This window comes from Salmo salar, chromosome 22, assembly GCF_965601325.2.
Source record: "Salmo salar chromosome 22, fSalSal1, whole genome shotgun sequence".
NCBI classification, from domain to species: Eukaryota; Metazoa; Chordata; class Actinopteri; order Salmoniformes; family Salmonidae; genus Salmo; species Salmo salar.
This window is the reverse complement of record NC_138312.1, coordinates 11,557,323-11,569,088: the sequence shown is the minus strand read 5'-3', so window position 1 is coordinate 11,569,088 and position 11,766 is coordinate 11,557,323. Positions and strand designations below refer to the sequence as shown.

At 40.1% G+C, this 11,766-nt stretch overlaps 1 protein-coding gene across 1 annotated transcript; it reads left to right on the top strand.

Moving 5' to 3' along the window:
• Positions 1-26: 26 nt before the first annotated feature.
• Positions 27-11,349, top strand: LOC106582739 (F-actin-capping protein subunit alpha-1). The gene is made up of 10 exons (XM_014166118.3): positions 27-168; positions 7,514-7,577; positions 7,705-7,756; positions 7,844-7,907; positions 8,249-8,455; positions 8,775-8,854; positions 9,000-9,078; positions 9,251-9,322; positions 9,695-9,757; positions 9,863-11,349. The coding sequence occupies exons 1-10, from the start codon at positions 130-132 to the stop codon at positions 10,001-10,003; spliced, it is 861 nt and encodes a 286-aa protein (XP_014021593.1). The 5' UTR covers positions 27-129; the 3' UTR covers positions 10,004-11,349.
• The last annotated feature ends 417 nt before the right edge of the window (positions 11,350-11,766 follow it).

Here is an 11,766-nt window from a genome sequence, read left to right as displayed (position 1 = left end):
ATATTTGGTAGTGAGTGGAACGCCAATCGGATGTTTGACATTTATACATCCGGTGAAATATCTGGCTCCTTGTTATGTCTATTGTGACACTGTGGAGATCTGCTTCCTCACTGTTGCAGATCAGCCAAGATGGCAGATTTCGAAGAACAGCTCACTGGGGAAGAGAAGGTAGCTACATAACTAGTCAGTATTTTGATAAGCTTTGTTCGCTTTTTGACGATTTTTAGTAAGTTAACTAGGTTGTTGTGTTCTTCCTAAATTATTTTGCCTGCAAAAATAACCTTAGCTAGTTTGCTAAGCTAGTTCCTAGCTAAAGTTAGCTTGCTGGCTGGCTAACGTTACCTAGTTAAAAACATATTTGAGCTAACTATCCTGTCTGCTAAGGAATAAACTGACGGAGTTAATTGAACCAACTATACTCCATACGCATCATGTAAATGATACCGAACGCAAGAAGCAGTTTGCGTAAACACGAGTCTGTAGCTAGATCATAGTTAAAACCATGGCAAACTTAAGACTTAGACACATATACCCACTGTGCTAGACACAACTCCGAAGAACATAGCCATAGGCATCATTCTATTAATTATCACATTGTCTGTCTTGGTGGTATTACATTGCTTCTAGCCAATTGACTATAACAACCAGGGCTGTCAAACATTAAATAAAAATCTTGATTAATGTCAAATTCATAATTAGTTCAAATTAAGATGTAATTAAATCAGATTTAGCTTTTTTTTTTACTTTACCATAATGACTTCTTGGTTTTGTCTAAAGTAACGGGTAGCACAATAAGGTACATTGAAAAATAGCACACTTGTTTTTTTGTTTTTTTTACTTAACAAAAATATAAACGCAACATGAAACAATTTTGAAGATTTTACTGAGTTACAGTTCATATAAGGAAATAAGTCCATTTTAAATAAGTAGATTAGGCTATTCTATGGATTTCACGTGACTGAGAATACAGATATGCATCTGTTGGTCACAACAACAACAAAAAAGGTAGGGGCGTGGATCGCAACCAGTCAGTGTGACCACCATTTGCCTCATGCAGTGTGACACATCTCCTTCGCATAGAGTTGATCAGGCTGTTGATTGTGGCCTGTGGAATGTTGTCCCACTCCTCTTCAGAGGTTGCGGGAAGTGGAATATGCTGTTGTACACGTCGATTCAGAGCCTACCGTACATGTTCAATGGGTGACATGTCTAGTGATTATGCAGGCCATGGAAGAGCTGGAACATTTTCAGCTTACAGGAATTGTGCACAGATCCTAGCGACATGGGGCCGTGCATTAACATGCTAAAACATGAGGTGATGGCGGCGGATGAATGGCACAACAATGGGCCTCAGGATCTCGTCACGGTATCTCTGCATTCAAATTTCCATCGATAAAATTCAATTGTGTTCATTGTCCGTAGCTTATGCTGCCTGCCCATACCATAACCCCACCGCCACCATGGCATTGACATCAGCAAACCACTCACTCACAAAACGCTATACATGTGGTGGTGAGGCCAAATTCTCTAAAATGACTTTGGAGGTGGCTTATGGTAGAGAAATGAACATTCGATTCTCTGTCAACAGCTCTGGTGGACATTCCAGCAGTCAGCATGCCAATTGAACAATCCCTCAATTTGAGAAATCTGTGTCATTGTGTTGTGACAACTGTACATTTTAGTGGCCTTTTATTGTCCTGAGCACAAGGTGCACCTGTGTAATGATCATGCTGTTTAATCAGCTTCTTGATATTCCACTCCTGTTAGGTGGATGGACTATCTTGGCGAAGGAGAAATGCTCACTAACAGGGATGTAAACAAATTTGTGCACACAATTTGAGAGAAATTAACTTTTTGTTTGTATGGAAAAATGTATTTAAGCTCATGAAACATCAGACCAATACTTTACATGTTGCATTTATATTTTTGTTCAGTGGACATTGCATTGTTGTTTTTAGCAGTTTACCTTAGATTGTATTTGGGTTGCCCAAAGGCCGACAGATGGCGATATTGGGTCATTTCATCTTACCGTCCAAAGGGAATCTATGCAGCCAGCTATACACTCGTATCCCCTGTGGACCGGTTTGTGCATAAAACATTATCCATTCAGGCTGCAAAGGCAACAATTTCCTCAACTGGATTAAAGGCAAGAAAGCAGATTTTGTTGTTGTTGAAATATGCATACTTTCTTTATGAAACACCATTTTCCACCACCATGCTGCAGTGACTAATGCTACTCCCGGATGTTGCGTATCGCGTTCAGCCAATCACCAGGAATGAAAAAACAGACTGCTGCAACCTGATTGGTTGAATGCGATACACAACATTTGGGACTTGCATTAGCCACTGTAGCATGGTGGTGAAAAATAAGGAGGAAATTGACACCTTGCAGCCTAAATGGAGATTGTTTTGTGTCTGAACCGGTTCACGGGGGATACGAGTGTATAGCCGGCTGTGTAGATTCCCTTAAGATGAAACGACTGAAAATCGCCATCTGCTGGTCTTTGAGCCAGTATTTGGGATGTTTTCAGTCTATTTTAAAAGGGTGAGTAAACACCCCGAATGGCAGGTGTTTTTCTGTTGCTCATTAGGCAAATTTGATTTCAGTCTTGGTGTGTTTTCTGACAGCTTCCGTGTTTGTTGGAAGCCTATTTCACTTCCTCAAAATCCACAGAATAATCTAAGGACTCAAAATATCTGTAATTAATTAGATGTTTTTTGCACAGGATGTTTTATTTGACATCTAACTAGGGTGTTTGCAGTATTTCTGAAGTAAAAACACGGGTAATGTTTTGTATTAGGGTAAACAAATTCGTGCTGCTGGGCAGGTCTCTCACTGCCTATGCTATTGGATAGAGCGCATTCACCACAGCTATTAACCCCATGTTAGAAGGCAAATGGACATCGTCAAATCAAAACCCAACCTTAATTTTCCCCTTGTGATGCACGTACAGTGTCGTGAAAGTATTTGCCCACATTCTGATTTTCTCTATTTTTGCTACTGTATGTTATCAGATCTTTAACCAAACCCTAATATTAGATAAAGGGAACTTGAGTGAACAAATAACAAATAATTTATACTTATTTATTTAATCAACAAAGTTATGCAACATAATTCTTGTGTGTGGAAAATGTAATTGTCCCCTTACACTCAATAACTGGTTGTGCCACCTTTCAGCTGCAATGACTGCAACCAAATGCTTCCTGTAGTTGTTGATCAGTCTCTCACATCACTGTGGAGGAATTTTGACCTACTCTTGAATGCAGAACTGCTTTAACTCAGTGACATTTGTAGGTTTTCAAGCATGAACAGCTCGTTTCAGGTCCTGCCACATCTCGATTGGGATTAGGTCTGGACTTTGACTAGGCCATTCCAAAACTTCAAATTTCTTGCTTTTTAGCCATTCTCATGTAGATTTGATTGTGTGTTTTGGATCATTGTCTTGCTGCATGACCCAAAGACAACTGGTGGCACAACCAGTTGAGTGTAAGGGGGCAATTACTTTTTCACACAGGGGAATTGGGTGTTGCGTAACTTTGTTTCTGAAATAAGTATTTCATTGTTGTATTATTTGTTCACTCAGGTTCCCTTAATCTAATATTAGGTTTTGGTTGAAGATCTGATAACATTCAATATCAAAAACATGCAGAAGTTGAGAATTTGAAAGGGGGCAAATAGTTTTTCACGGCACTGTATGTTCCAAACTCAGTTTTTGACGAGACTGACTTTATGACCAAAATGATCCTATTTACTTTGTAGTCATTTTGTATACTACAATAACGGTTTCTGACTCATATTGATGCCACATAGGACATTTTCAAAGGGATTTGTTGCTTTTAAAGGCAGTCGCTCTTGAACACTTTCAGATAATGCAATAAAAATTGTATTACAAGAACTCTGACAGCCCTAATTACAATACAAGGAACTTTTGACTTCTTACTTGGTGTAGGAATCATTGATCCCATGAAAAGTCCACACGAACATACTGTACAACCATATTCACAAGACTTCTTCTGAAGGTAATACATTATCATAGTGATTGTGGCCATTGCGATTGAATCACCAAAAACGAAACAACCTTGATATGAAAGCTTGAAAATTGACTGTTCTTGCTGTCAGCCGCATGCAGATACATGTTTGAAGCTGCCTAGTCCCTACTGAGGTGTAGCATTCCTATCACTTCAATGGCAGGCCCACAGCAGGGATACGGTCAGATACATGTACAGACCAGTAGAATGAGTATATGTATTTTGCAAATACTGCTCTGTGTCGGAAGGTGCCTAACAGTCTTTGGGAGCATCTACAGTGCTTTCAGAACTATTCACACCCTTGACTTTTTCCACATTTTGTTTTATTCAGGTTGTAACAACAAAAATAATCTCACCAATCTAGACACAAGACCCCATATTGACGAAGTGAAAACATGCAAATGTATTGAAAATGAAATACAGATATCTCATTTACACAAGTATTCACACTCTTGAGCCAATGCATGTTACAATCACCTTTGACAGAGATTACAGCTGTGAGTCTTTCTGGGAAATTCTATAAGAGCTTTACACATCTGGATTGTACAATATTTGCACATTATTAATTATTCTTCAATCTCTGTCGGACATAAATTTCATTTTAATTGCCACATTTTTGACAGTTCTACTTTGCCTTGTTGCAAACAGGATGCAAGTTTTATTTTTATTCTATACAGGCTTCCTTTTTATTCGGTCATTTAGCTTTGTATTGTGGAGTAATTACAATGTTGTTGATCCATCCTCCGTTTTCTCCTGTCACAGCCATTAAACTCTAGCTTTTTGAAAGTCACCGTTGGCCTCCTGATGCAATCCCTGAGCGGTTTCCTTCCTCTCTGGCAGCTGAGTTAGGAAGGATGCCTGCATCTTTGTATTGACTGGGCTTATTGATACACCATCCAAAGTGAAATTCATAATTTCACCATGCTCATTGGGATATTCAGTGACTGCTTCTATTTTATTTACGCATCTACCAATAGGTGCCCTTCTTTGCGAGGCATTGGAAAACCTCCCTGGTCTTTGTGGTTGAATCTGAAATTCCCTGAGGGACCTTAAAGATAATTGTATGTGTGGAGTACAGAGGAAAGTTAGTCATTCAAATCACGTTAACACTATTGCACACAGAGTTAGTCGATGAAATTTGTGATTTGTTAAGCGAATGTTTACTCATGAAATTGAGGTTTAACAAGGCCATAACAAAGGGGTTGAATACTTACATATTGACATGACATTTCAGCTTTTCATTTTCAAATAATTTGTAAAAATGTCAAACACAATTCAACTTTGACGTTATGGGTTATTGTGTGTAGGCCAGTGACCCCAAAAATATATTTAATCAATTTTAATTTCAGACTAACACAACAAAATGTGGAAAAGCCACGGGGTGTGAATACTTTCTGAAGTCACTTTAGGCCTAACTGTGCAGCAGCATACACACAGCAGAACTTGTTTGTTTCAATTTTTGACATGTACTAGTGAAGAGTTGCAAAAATAGAACTATACAGTGAGTACTTTACTTGTATTGAATTAAGCAATATAACCCACACAACCTTTGGGTCTGCATCTGCACATACACAGTACCAGTCAAAAGTTTGGACACACCCACTCATTCAAGGGTTTTTCTTTATTTTTACTATTTTCTACATTATAAAATAATAGTGAAGACATCAAAACTATTAAATGACACATATTGAATAATGTATTAACCAAATCCATATATTATATTTGAGAGAGCTTTGCACACTATTGGCATTCTCTCAACCAGCTTCACCTGGAATGCTTTTCCAACAGTCTTGAAGGAGCTCCCACATATGCTGAGCACTTGTTGGTTGCTTTTCTTTTACTATGCGGTCAAACTGATCCCAAATAATCTCAATTGGGTTGAGGTCAACTGATTGTGGAGGCCAGGTCATCTGATGCAGCACTCTATCACTCTCCTTCTTGGTCAAATAGCCCTTACTCAGCCTGGAGGTGTGTTGGGTCATTGTCCTGTTGAAAAACAACGCAAACCAGATGGGATGGCATATTGCTGCAGAATGATGTGGTAGCCATGCTGGTTAAGTGTGCCTTGAATTCTAAGTAAATCACTGATAGTGTCACCAGCAAAGCACCATCACACCACCACCTCCATGGTTCACGGTGGGAACCACACATGCGGAGATCATCTGTTCCCCCGCATCTCACAAAGACACGGCGGTTGCAACCAGAAATCTCAGATTTGGACTCGTCAAACCAAAGGACAGATTTCCCCCGGTCTGATGTCCATTGCTTGCGTTTCTTGGCCCAAGCAAGTCTCTTCTTATTGGTGTCATATTAGTAGTTGTTTCTTTGTAGCAATTCGATTATGAAGGCCTGATTTCACGCAGTCTCCTCTGAACAGTTGTCTGTTACTTGAATTCTGAAGCATGTATTTGGGCTGTAATCTGAGGTGCATGTAACTCTAATGATCTTATCCTCTGCAGCAGAGGTAACTCGGGGTCTTCCTTTCCTGTGGTGGTCTTCATGAGAGCCAGTTTCATCATAGAGCTTGATGCTTTTTGCGACTGCACTTGAAGAAACTTTCAGTTCTTCAAATTTTCCATATTGATGGCCATTATTGTCTTAAATCAATGGGGGACTGTTGTTTCTCTTTGCTTATTTGAGCTGTTCTTGCCATAATATGGACTTAGCCCTATTTGGTAAAAGACCATCTTCTGCATACCACCCTACCATGTCGTAACACAACTGATTGGCTCAAACTCGTTAAGGAAAGAAATGCCACAAATGACCTTTTAACAAGGCACACCTGTTAATTGGAAAGCAATCCAAGTGACTACTGCATGAAGCTGGTTGAGAGAATGCCAAGAGTGTGCAAAGCTGTCATCAAGGCAAAGTGTGGCTGCTATGAAGAATCTCAAATATAAAATAACACTTTTTTTTTGGTTACTACATGATTCTGTATGTGTTATTTCATAGATTTGATGTCTTCACTATTCTTCTACAATGTAGAAAATATAAAGAAAAACCATGGACTGAGTAGGTGTGTCAACTTTTGACTGGGACTGTACATAGGCCTACAATACTGTCGTTCCATCAACGGATTTCAGTGCACTCTAGACTTTTTCTTCAGGGGGGCCCTTGTTAAAATGTCCTAGCTCCCCCCCCCCCCCCCCCCGTTTAACTGTCAGTGCCTCTGACACCCCACATACTTACATATGCATTACAGCTGCTAAGAAAAGCTCCTTCCATCTAAGGAGTGGCTTGGACAGAGCAGAGGTAGGCTCATCAGGCAGCCAAGCCAGTCACTGCTCTCTGCTTCACTCTAGTGACCAGGGTAAAATGGCTATGTCATTACACTGTCTCTGGGTATAGTATCAGTGGTAGAAATATTAATATGCAAATATCATATAGTTCCAACATTCTTTCGACTGACAGTCAGCCTTAAAAGTTGTATGGCAAAAAAAGTGGATAATGGCCTGTTTATCACATTGTGTTGTCTTTCCCTCAGGTCCGCATTGCGGCTAATTTCGTCATCCATGCTCCACCTGGAGAATTCAATGAAGTCTTCAACGGTGGGTATGCTTAGAAATAGTATAATCATTGTACTGTTTATTTACTACCCAGACACTTATTTTGTTATATAGTCTGTTAATGCATTGCTGTTGGTAGTGTCTTGATAATGCCATCTCTTGATTTAAGATGTGCGGATACTGCTCAACAATGACAATCTTCTCAGGGAGGGTGCGGCGCAGTGAGTAGAGTTCTTTATTTTATTGATCTATATTCTGTTCATGCATTGTTGTGCAAATATAACCTTTAACCTGCTTTATTTCAACAGTGCCTTTGCCCAGTACAACATGGATCAGTTCACCCTTGCCAAACTTGAAGGGTATGATGATCAGGTAAGATGCTCAGTCACCTGAATTGTGACTCTTACCCAGCTGTTTTGAAACTGGTTGGTCTCATACTGTGACATACATACATGCATACATACAGTACCAGTCAAAAGTAGCCACCCTTTGCCTGGATGACAGCTTTGCACACTCTTGTTTGTTAGTATGCATGTTTGATGTCTTCACTATTATTCTACAGTGTAAAAATAAGGAAAACCCTGGAACAAGTAGGTGTGTCCAAACTTTTGACTGGTACTGTACGTATGTATAAATATCACATTACCTGTAAGGTCAATGCAGAAACTGATGCCCTCTCTGTGTCTCTGTGCTCTGCTCCTCCCCCTCTCCAGGTACTGATCACAGAGCATGGAGACTTGGGCAACGGCCGTTTCTTTGACCCCCACAACAAGCTGTCATTCAAGTTTGACCACCTGAGGAAGGAGGCCAGTGACCCCCAGCCCCACGAGGGAGAGGGGTCTCTCAGACCCTGGAGAGATGCGTGTGACAGCGCCCTGAGGGCCTACGTCAAGGAGCACTACCCCAGCGGCGTCTGCACTGTACGTCCTGCCTTTCACCTGCAGGATAAGATTCTTTTTTTATTTAACCTTTTTATTTAACTAGGCAAGTCAGTTAAGAACGTTCTTATTTACAATGACGGCCTACACCGGCCAAACCAGGACGACGCTGGGCCAATTGTGCGCCGCCCTGTGGGACTACCAATCACGGCCGGTTGTGATATAGCCTGGATTCGACATAATAATATTATCTTTAAAGAGCTTTTCATGCTGGAAACATTAATTATTTCGGACTGTACAAGTGTAGTTGATAAAGATGAGCATGGTAAACATTGACAGAACCTTGTTTTATTCATCACAGGTTTATGGGAAAACTATAGACGGCCAGCAAACCATAATTGCTTGCATTGAAGGTCACCAATTTCAACCAAAGAACTTCTGGTAAATGACCGTGTACAATGCAAGTACACTTTAAGAAGTCTTAATTTAAAATCAATGTGTTTTGTTTTTGTTTACAACATAATGCCCACTTCTATGACTAAATATGGGTAAGGAGTCAGGACTCATATTTGATTTGTGTTCTCAGGAATGGCCGTTGCAGGTCTGAATGGAAGTTCAATATATCCCAATCTACAGCTCAAGTCGTTGGAGTCCTCAAAATACAGGTAGGCAAGTGTCTGGCGTCAAGTGTCCTCCATTTTGTCCGGCTGTGTAAAAGCCTGTTCAAAGACAGCGGGTTGGGCACAGGCCCCTGAAAGTAAAATTGATTTACTGAAAATGTATCTTGCTCTCATGTCATATTGTATATTGCTTCTCACCCATATCTTGTGGTTATAGGTGCATTACTATGAGGATGGAAATGTGCAGCTGGTCAGCCACAAGGATGTCCAGGAATCCCTCACAGTGAATGTGAGTTTCCCTTTCAGTAGAATGTGCCCACAATCAGTAGCACTAAAGGAATGCTTCTTTTGCAAAGGACACTGGTAATGATAGAACTCTTAGTGTCAGTCAACCCTAGTAGAGGAGACACTTATGATACTCTACTGTGGTTTTGTGGCCGATTTCCTGTAAACCTGCACATAAGTGTTAAAAGGAAGTAGAAGGGTGCAGACTAACTGTTCATTGGTGCATGAGGGGAAGTAGGAAGTCTTCAATCTCTGTCAAGTTTACAGGCAATTGTCAAAGGCATGAATTCTGATGTTTTTGTTAGTCCTTTGGCATGACAACTCTTATCTTACATCAGAGGTGTGACACTTGTTTTGTGTTCTCTTGTTTTGACAGAATGAGACTCAGACTGCAAAGGAGTTTGTGAAAATCATTGAGGATGCAGAAAATGAATACCAGGTATGCAACTTATGTTTCCTCCCAGTAATATTTTGATAAATTGAAATAAATCAAATGTTTTGTCATTGGGGGGGGCGAGAGTCTAAACATTTCTCTCACTTCCAGACGGCCATCAGTGAGAATTACCAGACCATGTCTGACACCACGTTCAAAGCCTTACGCCGACAGCTTCCTGTCACCCGCACCAAGATTGACTGGAACAAGATCCTCAGCTACAAGATTGGCAAGGAGATGCAGAATGCCTAGAGGACAGTGTGTCGGTCGGTCTGTGTGTTACTGCAAAGACAAATCGCTTGAACGGGTGAAATCAGAAAAGGAGAGGGTGGTCTCATAAAATTTTTGGTCTAATGTGTCTATTTTGTCTGTGTTAAAGAATGCCACGATTTGATGTCAGGAGTTAGTATACTTCCTTCGACGCGTTACGAGGTGATGCCTTCATTTTAAGAGGACATTTTGTTGGGTTGTTTAGCTCTGGCTCATTTGCAACAACAACAAAAAATATTTCAACCAAATGCCTTTACTGACACTGAAAGTTTGGGTCATTGGGTCATCCCCCTCCTGCCCGCACACACTCACGCTTCAAATTGTAGTCATACCCCTCAGTTGGTTGTCTGGGTAGCAATCTGTTTAAGCCCTGTTTGTAACCCTACAAGCGCTGGGATTCAAACAAATGCAGATAAACGACCTGTGTTCTGTGGTTGATCTTTGGTTTAAGGTGATTTCTGATTGAGCTGCCATCCGCTTCGTTTACGGCTAGTTTGATCTCTGTTAATGTCTGGGGAAATTGCCTTTAACAGCATGCACACAGCGATAGGCTTTTAATCTGCATTGGATTGAATTCTGACCTATATAAATTTGTAGGTATTGGAAAATCTTTCTGTAACCCAATGTCTCTGAGTGAGGTGTATACTCCTTTTAATATGACAAAAATATAAGTGCACCCCCCCCCAAAGAAAAGACCCAGTAACAGTTCTGTTCAGTGCAGTCTTTCCCGTGGTAAAGATATGTACTTTGAACTGTTTGAAAAAATGTATAATTCATCACACTGAATGAATCTTCATTTCACACACGAGGCAGGCCTACATGCTCGGCTCTGTGGTTTAATCAAGCCTAAACAAGTACAGTATCATCAGTATCCTCTCAGTAATTAGGCTAAGTTAATATATAATACCTATATTTCCTTTTTACCTCCTTTTAGCTTTTTACTCTATATTTTTTTTTATACAAAATGTCAAACATGTATAATTAACAAGAGGAATGAAGAAGTTGCACCAAATGCAATGCTGTAACTATTGTGATCATTAACTGTTAACCATAGTGTTTCCCATACCAGTGTGTAGAAATATTCTGATTGGGTGAAATTCAAATCAGAATTGGTTGCCAAATGTGTAAATGCTGAATAACACTGGAAATACAGTGAAGGGACAATTTGAATAAAGACACATTATTGTATATCACTTTATAATGAAGTACCTCTTGAAATGCACCGCTTGACTGTTTACGTATGATACAGATTCATTGTCTGTGTACTAGTACATTTGTGTCCAATGCGTAAAAACATTTTGGACAATACACTATTTTGCCATATTGTCCTCTGCTTTCAGTTCTTGTGTCTAAACTATTCTATACAGTGCATTCGGAAAGTATTCAGACCTCTTGATTTTTTCCCCCACATTTTACATTACAGCCTTATTCTAAAATGGATAACATTTTATTTCCCCCCCCCTCAATCAACACACATTACCCCATAATGACAAAGCAAAAGCAGGTTTTTAGTAATTTTTGCAAATGTATATAAAAAATAAGTATTCAGACCCTTTGCTAAGTACACTGTTGACGCACCTTTGGCAATGGTTACAGCCTCGATTCTTCTTGGGTATGAAGCTACAAACTGGCACACTTGTATCTGGGGAGTTTCTCCTGTTTCTTCTCTGCAGATTCTCAAGCTCTGTCAGGTTGGATGGGGAGCGTTGCTGCATAGCTATTTTCAGGTCTCTCCAGAGTTGTTT

Bases quoted from the DNA above. Each gene is read 5' to 3' on its own strand.
- LOC106582739 (XM_014166118.3), top strand. From the start codon at position 130: ATGGCAGATTTCGAAGAACAGCTCACTGGGGAAGAGAAG. The intron at 7,757-7,843 runs GTGAGTAGAGTT...TTATTTCAACAG, and splicing joins CTCAGGGAGGGTGCGGCGCA to TGCCTTTGCCCAGTACAACA. The intron at 7,908-8,248 runs GTAAGATGCTCA...CCCCCTCTCCAG, and splicing joins TTGAAGGGTATGATGATCAG to GTACTGATCACAGAGCATGG.